The sequence below is a fragment of the Populus alba genome, chromosome 5 (genome assembly GCF_005239225.2).
Source record: "Populus alba chromosome 5, ASM523922v2, whole genome shotgun sequence".
NCBI lineage: Eukaryota > Viridiplantae > Streptophyta > Magnoliopsida > Malpighiales > Salicaceae > Populus > Populus alba.
In genome coordinates, this window is record NC_133288.1 from 18427446 (window position 1) to 18442642 (window position 15197).

A 15197-nucleotide genomic window follows, 5' to 3' on the forward strand; every position below is an offset into this window, starting at 1 on the left:
AAAAGGAAAATGGACCATGGTAAATGAGAAATATATTCAACGTATAATGGTCACCTTTCTGATCAATGATAGGTTGGCTGATCATCAAGAAGCAATCAATATGATGGCTTCGTTGACAGTCAACACATGGGATAAATGCATCAATAATACCACACAAAGCTTAATTGCAGATAACTTAGAAGATTCCCTCCTGGCAGGAGACCTTGCTGGGGAGGGCCCTCTTCTTCAAAAGGGTTAATTCTCCTCTCTTATTAAGGTCTCATGCACTAATTAACAGCACCAGACAAGTGCTTAATTTTTCATTCTCATGTTGCCGGCCAAAGTTAATTAATTTGTAAGTGGTATTAAGAGATAATCTCCAAAATAGTCACACGCTACAGTAGTATACAGTGTAAAAACTATTTCTTTGATCATCTACAACCACTGAACAGGATGACAGATACAACACTGGTTTATTTGCTCTTTGCACGAAGCTCTCTCTCTATATCCACCTCTGCAGACAAACATCACGTAAAATATTTATTCTCTGCGAAAAAAGGAGGGCAGCCAGCCTATCTCTCCACAGCTTTATATATCTTAACAAATGTTAATTATTAATTTGAATAAAAAGAGATTAAGTAAAAAACTGCTCTAATTTCCACTATAGAATGGAATCCATGCGTACAAATATGGGCAAAAGTAAAAGTAGGCACCAGTCACATGGCAACCAGAACCTGCATTCTCATCAATCGATCGGACAGCTTCAGCGCTGCATGCACCTTAATTCAGTTCTGAATGATCGATATGTGTTGATTCATAATTGAATTTGGAAATTTTACCCCCTTTGTCTGTACCATGACAGTGTAATTTTGATACGAAGTTTCCTAGCTTGACTTACTCACCAATGGTCAATGAAGCTGGTCTGTTTGCTACTACTTCAAAACCAACTCCCTCATCTTCTTCCTCGGTATCATCATCCATATCATCATCATCATCATCTTCTTCTTCGATATTGTGATCGATGTTAATATCTCTTTCGTTATCTTCAGTGATTGTCTCAGGCTGGTTTGCTTGTTCAAAAGGGCATTGTTGTTCCGGGCGTACCATTAATGGCTCCATCGTGCTAATGGACTTGACAGCATAACCTGTGCTGACTCTGCTTTCCATTTTATTTTTCTCCTTGTATAGAGCATCGAGCTGGTCGAAGTATGGACAAGTTTTTGAATCTCCAGGCCTCTTCCTGTTGCTCTCTTTTACTTTCTTGAAATACTTGTTTATATTCTCCCATTTCTCTTTGCATCTCTTTGCACTCCTATTATATCCAAGTTTTTGCATTCCAGCTGAGATATCCTCCCATAAAGGCCCTTTAGCTCCATGTTCTTGATACTTAATATCAAGATCGGCTCTAAGACTGATAAGAGCTTGAACTTCCACTTTTGGCCATCTAGAAGAGCTGGATACAGTAACATTCTCTCCATTATCCCATTTTGAAACCACCAAGTTTGTAACCGGTTCCAGACTGGTGGGTGGTGGCCTAGGCTGAGGTGGCTGGGTTGGAGATGGCGTTAGTTTGGGTTGTGGAATTGCTTGTGTTTCCGTTGAGTTTTGCTGTCCCGATATCTTTTGCAGGAATGCAAAAACTGCAGCATCTTTTGCTGCCGCCGTGGATCGTTCTTGGATTAAAATTTCATGTTGTCTATTCATTATTGCCATCTCTTTCATTCTCCAAGCATCTTCGCGTGCCATTCTTTCATGGTCGCATTTCTCTACCGTTTCCAAAAACTTCTTCTGCAAATCCTCTTGCTTCTTGATGACATCCTTCGTTAGCCTCAGGAAAAAGTCCTTCCAATTTCTCTTTCTCTTTCTTTTCCTACTTCCTTCCAATTTTTCATCTGATGCTGTTGATGATGAAGTAGAACTAGAAAAAAAATGTGTAGCAAGGTTTTGTAAAGAAGATGGTAAAGTATGTTGAGAAGGATTCAGGGAATTTGAAGATAAAGGCATCGGACTAATTGTGTGGATGGTTGTTGGTGTAGCAATGCCTTGAGACAAGATATCGATAGGGTTTGTTGTCGATTGAACAGTAACATGAGAGACGATAGCAGGACTATTAGTCCATGGCAATGTGGCAGTTGTTGCGGTTGGAGTTTGAGCTTTTGGTGGTGGCAGCGGCGGTGCCAATATTGTTGGCGGTTGTGCTGAATGTGAATGGTGATTTTGAAAAGCTTCTAATTCATCAAAAAACTTGTAAGTTTTGCCTTCGGATTTACCAGTACGGCCTTCTTTGGTTCGCTTGTGGTATTTGTACAAGTTCTCGAATTTCTCCTTGCATTTCTTGGCACTCCGATGATAACCAAGCTCAGCTAGTTTCCTGCCAGTCAAGAAGATTTCAAGTACTTCATCTCTGAATTTACCATATAGAACATCGACACATAAATTGAGTATAGATAGACACAAGAAAAATGAAAAGCCAAGCCAAACAAAGATAGAAGGAAAACGAAGAGAGAAAATCCAAACAAAGATGAGAGAAATTCTGACAAACTATGACCACAGGGAATTCCCTAGTTTATCAGAATGGTTGAATTTTTTCTTAAAAACAAAAGCTATATTGACTAAAGAAACCTTCATCGATGTATTATATTATTAACGTTTTTTTTTTTTTTTCAAAAAAAAAAGAAAAAAGATCCAGACAGAAAGATCAGAGAAATTTCTTCATGGAGCATCATAATTAACATTATTTTTCTCTTCTTTATACTGAATTCCCTCAAAGTGAACCAACCAACCAACATTATCGCTCTAAATCCAAATACCAAGAAAACTGTAATATATCATTGTACCAAGGATCCACGAAAGTACCCAAAATTTAGCAAAAAGTCACTTCACAGATCTACGTGCACGAACTGATCAGCAACAGCTTAAAACTTTTGGTTAACCGAACACCTTGAAAAAGGAAAAAGAAGGAAAACAAATCGTCACCTGGAAACCTCTTCCCATAATGGACCTTTTAGACTTGAGTCCCGAAACACTGCATCCATAGCGGACCTTATCTTCAGTAAGGCCAAAGTCTCTTGTCTAGGCCACCGGTTTGCACCATAATTCATCCGGTCACCTTCATGAATATCACCGCCTGTATTCTTATCTTCTTCGGTTGAATTTGAACCAAAACCACCTGCACCGCCAACTTCGCAAACTTCACCACCTCCAGGGACGACCCTAGTCGCGGTGGTCTCAACATCACTAGAGCTTGCTAGCACACTTGAATCACCTAGCATGGGAATGATCTCCTAGCAGTTACAGCAACCTGAAATTAATAAAAGAAAAATGAAGGCCGGGAAAATATAGGAAATAGGGTGAATTCTCGCAAGGATTTTATGAAGATATTCCGTGGTTAATTTGTTTATCTTAATTCGGTGGAGTAGCTCTGCCAATCTAAATTTAATTTTCTTTTTTTCAAGTATTAAGCTGCGGAATCTTCAGTAGTGTTTTTGTTTTTGCTGGTTAAAAGGAAAACAATGAAAGGGGCCGTGTTCTCTTCATTTAGATGTACATATATCTACATCCATCAATAAATAACAAGGCAGGCAGAGTGATAAATCCCACCAAATCTAGAAAAAGAAATTCTAAAAAATTGGAGAAAAAGCTAATAAATCTGGAAATAACGCAAAATAGAATAGTAATATAAAAGAAAAAAAGAGGGGGGGGGGGGTTATCGAGAGCCTAAGCAAAATGGCGACAGCATTTTTGGTGACGATGAGTGGGGCCATGTAGGTCACCTTTGCTTTTTGGTGCGTTTTTTGGAATTCAGTGGGCAATTGGCCACATTGATTGGGCTTGAAATGACTAAATTCTCCCTGACTTGAATCCCTATCCAGTCATTCACCTCTAATCATGCAACCCAGTTTAAGTTACGATTGCCATGACATTGACACCTCCTAACCCTACAAAAGTTTTTACTATTTTTTTAATATCATACTAGTCAATAAATTTACAAGCCATTCTAGAACCGGTTTGTTTTTATAATTTAAAATTATTTAAAAATAATAATAATATTTTTTTATCTTGATATATATTTTTGATGTTTTTAAATTAATGTAATAACATCAAAAATAAATTTAAAAAAATATAAAAAATATTATTTTAACATATTTTTAAACAAAAATATATTTTAAAAATCACCAACTCCCAGTCATTTCCGTAGTCAACTCATGGCCTCCTAAGCTTATCTTTTCACACGAACATCATACTCAGTGGTTTGTATGTAATGTAGTCTTGGATTAAATTAAAATGGCATTTAATTATAAAAAAAATAAAGTAAACTACAATTTAGTTAGACCGTCCCCTTTATGAGTTCAAATAAGTAGCGACCAATGTAGTTAGGTTTCGACCTACCATAATTAATGGTATTGATGGATCATACGATTCCCGGGCAAAAGTCACACGTAGTCCTCGAGTTTTCCATATTTGATCAAATCAACCTCTCAATTCCTCTATTTGTAGTCAAATTAAATCTTCTATTTCCAATTTACAATAGATTGAGGCCCTCCACGCAACAATTAAAGACCAATTATATGGCTGCCGTATATTTCCATATAATAAGTGAGTGGAAGAATTAATATGGATAATTTAAAGTAGAGGATAATATTCGACCAAACTATATCAGATGGATTGATTTAATAATATTAATATTTTCCATGATTCATCTTCCTACAATTCTCCGTACAATTTGTAAATTATGTCTTAGAGACTGCCCAGGGACCATATATAGAATGGTAGCTTTAGGGTTGTTAGCTGTTTAATTCTAATTATCTCTCATGAACATGTCCTGTCGCCATAGAAATTCCGGCATCAACACGTAATGGAAAATAACATCCATAGTTTTCACACATGTCGCCTTGATCAATGCACTTCCTATGTCCCAAAGGACTTGCTATATATATATATATATATTAATGGTAAATTAAAATATTATTTTAATGGTAAATTATTATTGTACCCTCATGAAAACTAATAATTAACAACAAAATTGGAGTTAAAAGACTCTAATACCCCTAACCCCAATGCATTATTTTTTTTTGAATCCAAGAGTACATTTGTAATTTTCTTGTATATGAAAAACCAAAAATACCTATATACCAGTACCCGAAACAATTGATTTTTTTAATCTTGGGGTATTTTTTTTATTTTACTATTCATAAAAATATTATAAAAACAAAAATATCCTCACACAAATAAATAATAATAAATAACCTGTGTGAAAATACTAAAATACCTTTAAATCAAACCTAAATAAAAGACAACCAATTTTTTTTGCAAAGGCTATAGACATCCGTCCACTATTATAGTGAATAATAGTGCAACGAGTAATGATCAATGCAATTTAGAACTTATTCAATATTAATGCAGTAGTTATTTTTTAAAATATTTTTTTTCTTGAAAATGTATTGAAATAATATTTTATTTATTTATTTTAATATTAGCATATCAAAATAATTTGAAAATATAGAAAAATAAATTAAATAAAAAATAAATTTTTTATTTTTTTAAAATAAAATTTTAAAATATAAAAACAAACAAAATACCAATATATTTGATATATAGATAATAATGCAAGAAATGTGAGACCAATTACAGGGGTACTGGTAATCATGTACGTACATAAATTGAAATTATTCGATCCCATATATTGGCTGTGGTGTGTCATTCCCGCAATGATTATAGTGTTATATAAAATTAAATATAAATAATCATTGAAGAGAATCAATCGGATATAATGCTGCTATTATATATCAAGTTATCATCCAATAAATAATACAACAGTGAGCTAGCCTCATGACTTTGAATGAGCTAGCAGCCCAAACACCCATACAACGGTATAAACAATAGTTAAATTGTTGGTCAAAGTACTACTTACTTGGATTAAAGATTTTGTTCCATTAATCCATGTACTAATTATTTTATTCAATTTAGTCTGCCATTAATACAATTTATGGTTTTGTCCAGATTATAACAGGTTTTATCATTTTTTTTATTTTATAAAAAAAATCGAAATATGATGACTTTTACATGTTAATTTCATAATAATTTGGATGAAAATCTAATTTTCACTAACAGAAAACTAAATTGAATCAAACAATTAATTAGTGTGATAAAAAACATCTAGTTGAGCTGATCAGGATTGATAAAGTAAAAATTAAAAACTAGGAGTGACAAACTAATTTTATTATAACTAGAAATCCTAAATAAAAAGTGCTAAATATACTAAAATAAAGATTAAAAATGACCACATAACACCATGTATTTGATAAGTTGGTTCGTGTTTGTTTTTAATAATATGATACTTATTGTACTTACATGCTAAGAATTTGTCTAAATAAGTGTATGTATTTGAGTTATTGATGATATGAGACTATTCAAGCTTGTAATAATGATTTGGAACCTGAGTCTACTAGCAAGGCTTAATCCTTATTTTTTGAATGCTAGTGTTAGGCCTAAAATCATGATTATGGTTAATTGGGTTTTGACCTATTTTTTTTTTTGTTATGTCCAAAGTGGTCCTTAAACCACCACTCATTCACAATCCTAAATGTAATTCTTACACATTTATTAAGAATATAAACTTGTTTATTCTTAATGTGATATTTGAGAAAAAACCTAATTAGAATTTACAATTTTTATGTCAATTTTGAATTACAAGGACCTAAAATATATCAAATAAAATAAAGGTAAGAACACAAAGATAAATCTCATCAATATTTACAACTTGGTTATCCTTAATGTGACATATGAGGAAAAACTTAATTAAGATTTATAATTTCTCAATTGGTTTTAAGTTACAAGAAAAATACCAATCATAAAAAAATAAGAGTACAAAAGTATATACACTTCACTAATATATACAATATAAAATTGTTTACTTTTAATGTGATATTTGAAGAAAAACCTAAATAGGATTTCAACTCTTGAACCAATTTTTAGTTAATAAAAATATAAATTGATTGATATGCCAAATAAATAAAAATATATATGAACAAATTCACACATCAATAAAACATAATACAAATTCATCACAATTCAAAAATCAACAACACATTAAAAATCACTAGAAATAAATAGTTCAATGTGTTTAGGGTTCGAAAATAACCTTCGGGAGCAACAAATATCGACTAGAAATGGAATCAGTTTACCAAAGAAGCAGCACGTGGGAGTCATGTGCAGGCAATGGACTGTTTCAAAGTGCATAGGTGTCATATGCTACCAATAAACCTAAAAAATAAATAAAATAGATTGATTCAAAGGTGTAAGATGTTGTGATTTATGTTGAGTCCTTAGGTATAATTTGAGGTTCTAATTTGTGAGGATTCTACTGGTTTCGAAGGATAAAAGGGTTACAGTCTGTCAACAAACATGCAAAGAAAAGAAAACAATCTTGACTATTGGATGAAAGTTGTTATGATTTCTATAGAGTCCTTCAGTACGATTAAGGGTTGTAATTTGTGAGGATTTCAGTTTTTTTTTTTTTTAGGAGGGAGGGTTATTGTTGCTATAAATACCCTCTCTTTACAATAGCTACAATACAAAAATATTGGAGAACTTATTCTTCTTTAGCTTTGTATAGTAAGTATGTAAAGAAAAGAAAGATAACACACGAAAATCGAAATGGTTCTCAATTATTAGGTGACCAAATTTAGCAAAAAAATGAAATGGTTTTAAATTGTTAGGTGACAACCTCAATTTTATAAAAAAACATAAGGGTCTTCGATAAAACAGTGGAGCAAGACTTATTTAATGATGATTTTGCCCTCGATAATACAAGCTAAGAAAGCACAATGAATGGGATAAATCTATCTCTTAACATTTTATATTAACAATAAAATTATTAATTTATCATTAAAATAAAAATAAAATAAACTAGGGGGTAAATGACTTCTTTTACTTTTCGTATTTTTTTGTAGAATATAATTAGTCAACTACTCTTAAAATTTTATTTTCTTGAAATTTTATCCAGGGGTGTTTTAGTTATTTCATTATGAATTTTTTGTAATTATCAAATAGACTTAAGCGCAATTGAGTATTGTAACACATAAAATATATTTTAAAGAAAAAGGTGGTTGGTGCAAGCAACGAATGCTCCATTAATTGGGAAGAGATTGTATCTTTTGACCGATGCATGTGGGCTCCTCTAGCAGTCAAACATTTCCTTCCATGGTGGTGTTAGGAGAGGCGCACTGAGATCTTATCGATGGCAGGACACATGTTGGTGACAAACTAGCAGTGTGGTTTTAGTGGATTTTTTCTTCTCCCTCTTTTATCTCTCTTCTTATTAGTAAAAATACTTAATTTTTTTTTTTTATCTTTTGTAGATTATTTTTTCTTCAATTTCATCCCTCATCATTTGATTTCATTTAATTTTTATATCACATTTAGTCCTTATTTTTTTAATTGCTATTAATTTCCTTTTTTATCCTTTTTCCTAATTGAATTTTGTTTTCAATTTCATCCTTCTATTTTTTATCCTTTTTCTAATTGATTTGTTTCAATCTCATCCTTCAACATTTGATATTAACTTATTTTTATGTCAAATTTGATGCTTTTTCTTTTTATTGTTATTTGTTTTTTATCCTTTTTATTACCCCCCCTTCATCCTTCATTATTTTATGATTGAGAATTTGACTTCATTATTTTTTATAATTTATCTACTATAGGGTTAGAAATATGATCTAAGTAAGGTCAAATTCAGATTTCAGCATAAAAACTTATACTGTCCAGTTTTACTTTATCAAACATAACTTTTGACTCGACCGTTGGATTATGCTAAATTTTTTACAAGAGTTTCTGAACATGCTTTTCTATATTAGATTAAGATATTAGGTCAATTAATATTCGAGAATGGACTGTTTTAGAGGGTTGAAAAATTGATGTACGTACCTTTCCGGAGACATATGGCGTGCCTACTAATTTATTCGGACGAGAGAGAATGACATATTTAAAGACAATTATTGGCTTACCTATTCTTCAAGGATTCCATGTCATATAATAAGAAATTTATGACAACAATTATTATTTATAGTTTACAAAGATTTCATATCCATTGATATGGAATGTATGTCACGACAAGGAGGCTTGAGATTTTTTTTGTTGCCTTTTTTCTTATTTTACAAGATTTGCTAGTATATCAAGGAGGCTAAAGGAAGGTAATATAAAGGATAAAATCCTAGCAAATTAAAACAAAGTTTTGGCAAAGCCACTAAGAAAAACAAAGAGGGAGTTTCGTCCATGCATGGAGATTTTCAAGCAAGAGGATTTTGTTTTTTGATTTTTGATTTTATTTTAGTATTGAATTCTATTAGCTTTGAACTTTATTCTAAATTGGATTTGTTTTGGCTCATTAAACATTGTTTAAAGGTTTGTTTCAGTATTAGACTTATGTCAGTTGATTACTAGAAATGACCCATTGACTACCAATCCAAAAGGTATTCATTTGGGTTATTTAGATGGGCTATATATTGTTTTTATGGCTGCAAGTTTTGGCAGCAATGATGATTTGTTAAAGAAGATTTTTTCTTTATTTGTTTGTTGTAAACAATTTTTCTTTGTATGGACAATGATTATACACTGATTTATCAAAAATTAACTAGCTTCATGACGTCATTCATATATTTTGTGTTTTTTAGGTATAAGATTAACATTGGTCAAAAAAAATTTTTTTTCCAATACTTTTTTATTTTTAGATACAAGGTTACCTTTGGGTCAGAGTTTTAAACTTGATATTCAACTTGCTTGGGTTGGTTATCAATTTTATTGTGGATTCATAACCACGTGATTACAAGGTTTGCATCAATCAGTCTCAAGCTCATGACCAGGATCACGAGTTTAGAATATTGACACAAGTTGACTTCAGTTTTTTTAGGTTCTTTATTAAATTTGATTTTTTTTTTTAATCTTATCATTCAATGTTTGATTTATTAGGAATTGATCGTTATTTTTTTTGTTGTCTTTTTAATGAGGTTATCCCAAAAATATTGTCTATGATTGCGAGGTCAACATGTTTGCTCGGGTTGAACCAAATTTTTTTTGTCGTTTTTTTTTCAAAGTAATTTTTTTTTTTTTAGTTTTGTTCATCAACATTGGGTTGTTTGATCATTAAGGTTCATTGGTTTATTGAATTTGCTTTCAACAAGGTTACCTCAGTATTACCACCAAATCACATATTATCTAGTGAAACTAAATGGAATTTAAATAGGTAAAAATTATTAGGTAATCAAACTTGACATAAAATGTGAAATGCAACTCCTTTATTCAATTTTAGCTCATATCAAATCATAATCATATGATTGTCGAGATGTCCCCGCAACAATTAATATAATTAAATGCTACTTCCATATAATTTTTAATTCAGGAACTAATTATAGTTTGATTAATAATTCAGAAAGCTACTGTCTAATTTTGCGAACAATATAATTAGAGGGTATATTAGGAACGTCTGAAGAGGTAGAGAAGTAGGGTAGGTAAACATCAAAAGGAAGGGGACAAAGTGTTGTTGCTATAATAGGGAAGGGGAAGAAACGCACGTAATTGATGATGAGAAGACTAGCTACTCACATTTTCTGTATGCATCTTGTTTTGCTTGTATCGCAAAGACATTTTTTTTTACTGGTTTGTGTGATGTCGACCCCTTGTATGCTCCGCTGGCTCAGAGCTTCTATCTAGCCGAGAGAGAGAGAGAGAGAGAGAGAGAGAGAGAGAGAGAGAGGAGATGCCTTGGCCACTATGTCACCATTAGAACCTATAACATCCACATAACTGTATACATATAAGGTGTAATTAACTCCTGGCAGACTTGAAAGGGCAACATAGCTGCCATGAGGTTTTATATATATGGATAGGACCTTATCAGTTTGTTGGATTTTATACACTTTGGACGTGTTAAACAGCATGTTTTCATTATTTGTAAAGCATGAAAATAAGCTTTCTTATGTCAAACCGGCTGGTTAATTATATCTTTTATATATTACAACCATCAACCACCACAAACTGTTTAGACGCAGGCAAACGCTGCTGGGATTGATTCAAGCCCGATATGGGAAACCCTTTTAGGATGAAAATTAAAGGGCCACCATATTTCGCATCAAGAAATATGATCAGCTACAGACCACGTTTACCGTTTCGTTGGATATGAACGAGGCTAATTATGCAGTAACCATGAGAGAAAGATATGAACAAGGCACGTTTAATAACCTAAGCGTAGATGATTAATGATCATAATATTGGGGGGAAATTATACAGTAATAAACACATAATAACATAATGGGGTATTTGCATCACAGTTAAGAAAATATCTTATGCCGTGATGCAGAAAAGAAAAGGAAAGAAAGAACAGTGTTTTTGTACAGGTATTTTGATGTTCTCTGTCTCTTTCGTTTTCCATTTTAGCTTGATGAGAAGAATCCATTTATTCTGAAAAAAAGTTGCCTGGAGACAAAAGCAAAGGTTGCTTAACATGGAGGGCATGTGATTGAACACTCATCACATCATATATAGGTCATCCACGTGGTTTAACCCTTGGGATTTTCTGGCTCTAAGCAAGCTAGCTCGAATTAATTAATGGATTCTGTTTTATGTTTAACCCTTCTTCTTCTTCTTCTTCTTCACGCTAGCTAGTATAACGATCAATAGGCATATACGTCCGTGACACTTTCTTATAGAGCGGACACCAGCAAAGAGAAATTGTCAGCCATTCAACCTGTTCTTCATGAAGGTTGTGTTTAAAATATTTATTTAGAGTGGATCGATGGAATACCAGGCTGTGTTTCACAATAAATATTTTTATCTCGTCGGTCAATCAATGAATTTGTAGGTTAAATTAGAGCAAGCTCTCTCAAATCTCTTAGATATAATTAAAAAAAAATACAATTTTATAATGTATCAAGACAAATATTTTAAGATAGTTAAAAAATAGAATTATGGATAAACAAACAACGAGGGAGGGATTACTCTTAGCTTCGTGATTATTATAGGTGATTTCTTTGACATTTTGAAAATCATATAGATTGTCAGAAACATCATAAAAACCATTTCAAAGGGAAATATAATAATAATAATAGTAATTCAAGAGTAGTTAGGGGAGTTCAGAATCTGTGGGTGAGTCTTTTGTTTTTCCTGCCTTTGAACCCCGCTTGCAACCAAACAGATAAAAAGAAAATAATAATAATAATATCTCCTTTCCTAGTCAGCCTAATTGCGGCTTAGATAAAGAATCATGGGCCTACGTCAGGGTTAGTAAGTCTATTGAGGAGGTTCGATTTAATCCGTAGAACGGCCGGCGATGCTGGGCTTTGTGTCTTACTTCTTTTAAAAACTTCGATGAGGGTACCGGAGGTGAGAAAATGGGTTCCCGGTAATTTCTTATTTGATTACTCTACTTTTCTTCCAAATTTTTATTTTCGATTATATTCATTTATAAAATTTCTCTCTTCGGCTTTTGCTTTTAGGATTTCAGGATTATGTTTAGAATTGCATTTATTTTATTACCATAAATGCAAAAGGACAACACAGGCCTTGTGTCCAGACCTAGACGAATGATACATAAGTAGTTTTGTTTGAACTAGCTGTTTTAAATTTTGTAGTGCATGATATTTTTTAACTAAAAATTAATTAAATTTTTTTATTTTTAATATTAATATATTAAAATCATTTAAAAACACAAAAAAAATAATTAATTTGATATTTTTCAAGTGAGAAATAATTTTAAAAATATATTGTTAGCTGATATTGATATGTGAAGCCTAAGTTTTTGGATTGGAACTAATAAGGTCTTTTTACTTAAAGGCAAAAGGTGTCTCGAGCATTATCTAAACACGTTAATTTATGTTATTTTTTTTTGTTGGATTTGGTGATAAATGGCATAAAAATATATGTTTAAATAAAAATAATTTTTATATGACAAAACTAACCTTAATAAAAACTTTTGTTTCTTTTCCTTTTATTCCACAAAGGCATTGATTGCTATCATTGTCGATAATACTTTAAAAATTTGTAGTCATATGGTTTTAAAAATCCACACAAAATCAATATAAGATTTTTAACCGAGTACGAGGGTTATTTAGTCTTCTCATATAATATAAAACCATTGACAAGACCAATCCTTGTCTTGTGTTGAAAACAAATGCTGTATCCCACAACATAGCATGGAGAATCAAACTAGAAAATATATAGAAAAGTTTTTTTGTTTTCCAACAAAAGATAAAGATAGAGCAGGAATAAAGCATCATATTTATTTTATGTTTTTTTAATTGTGGGTGTTCGAGTCAGTTTATATGTACCTTGACTAATTTCACGAGATATTGAAGTTAACGACTATATTAGCCTCTAGTGATTTTGAAGTTTATGACACTCGAATTGATAATCTTTAGAGAGTAAATTCAGAATCTGACCAGTTAAGTTGCACCTCTTAAATTTATATTTATTTTTTATTCGTATGGAAAATATATTTAATACTTACATTTTATTTATAAAAAAAATGCGATAATATCATCCTACAATATTTTGGATGTGTTTGGGAATATGAATTGTGTTTTTAAAAAAAAATTAATTTTTTTATATGGTTTTAGATTGTTTTGATACATTAATACTTTAATATATATATATATATATATATTAAAAAATAAAAAAAAAAAAGCATCCATGTCCTAAACAGCTACTTTACCTGCCCCCTCTTTATCCAGCTAGGGTCGCAACCCAGTCCTACGGCATTTGTAGAATACTGTATGTGCAATAAACTGTTGGATTAAGTTATGTTATTTCCATGTGCGTCTGAGCTTTAATTTGCAATTTGTGTAGAAATAGAAGGAAAAAAAAGAAGAGAATTTTAATAATAACACACAGACATTACATTCATGTAAAGTTTATATAGCTATATAATAAAATATATAAAAATAGAATAAAATAAATTATTTAAGATGTTTAATTATTTCATTTTGATTGTTTTTAGCTGTTCAATTCCTTAATTGTTTTTCTTTTATCAGATAGGAAATAAAAAATAAATATATTCATTGATTATTTTTTTAATTTTGTTCAATTCTTTGGTTTTTTTTTCTTTTATTAATTAGGATATAATCAAGAAAATTTACTTTGATTATTTTCTTAACCATTCGAGATTTAGTTTTGTTTTTTTTAAGCTGTTGATAACATGATTTATCATACTAGTTAAAAGCTAAAATATTGATTTTGAAATCAACAGTCTGGATTTGTTCATACAGAAAAATAATTAAAAAAAAAATCAATCACTCACTAACTTTCAAGAATAAAATCTTACCCATTAAATTTCATATTAATTTGATCTATAATAAATAGAGAACCCAGTCTTGCCACGTGATCTTCCTCAAAAGCCCTATAGCAGCCCTAGAGGCACAGCAATATTCATATTTGCAGCTTGAATGAAATAGTCGGAGCTAGTGGATGCCTTGCATATCATAACATCGACAGCCAATTTTTGAAGATATGGTTTTGTAGTGGAAGGGTTGCCAATTTGCAACTGCCGAGCACTCATGCTTGAAGCTTTTGTCTCGCAAAAGGAGTCCAAATAATACACACATGCTCAATTTATAACGAGAGCATGTTACATGTTGGTAGACTTTTTTCTTTTTTTGATTTAAGAAACCTCATCTCCTGAAAAGTGTATTTTATGGGTCTAGGTGAACGAGTAAAATCCTGACTGTCTCAAGCTTTTATAAAAAATACATATTCTAACTTGAACTCGAGACATGTTATGTAGATTTCAAGTTTTTTGTCATCATGTTACGTTCTCGAGGACTACATGTTGGTAGACGTTAATATTTGGTAGCATTTTATTTTTTTATTTTTTTCTGACGACCAACTTGCCCTACATGGACTGATCAGTTTAGATATTTTGAATATCCTAATTTCTTACGTCCATACCCTAGAAAGAGGGGACAAACAAAGGAATCAGAAAAGAACACTATGCATTAGAAGTGCAAGAAAAAAAAATGGCGTACGACTGCACATGGAGAATTATGCATGGGTCACGTTCGATCGATTTAAAGGAAAGCGCAAGCTTTGCAAGCATGTTGAACTCATTCACCTGCTAAATGTCAATCTATTTACAGACAGACTTCTCACTTTTCCCTTTTTCTCTGTATCTTGCCACCCCAGCTGCCATGGTCACATTTTCCTTGCACACGGAAGCTTGGCTTCCCATGGAT

General features: G+C 31.7%; 1 protein-coding gene across 1 annotated transcript; it reads right to left on the reverse strand.

Annotated features, from left to right (window-relative positions):
* Positions 1-613: 613 nt before the first annotated feature.
* On the reverse strand, positions 614-3627 carry LOC118061835 (trihelix transcription factor GT-2). The gene is made up of 2 exons (XM_035075429.2): positions 2956-3627; positions 614-2350 (listed from the first exon to the last, which is right to left on the reverse strand). Exons 1-2 carry the CDS (start codon positions 3249-3251, stop codon positions 874-876), a joined length of 1773 nt encoding a protein of 590 aa, XP_034931320.1. The 5' UTR covers positions 3252-3627; the 3' UTR covers positions 614-873.
* Positions 3628-15197: the final 11570 nt, after the last annotated feature.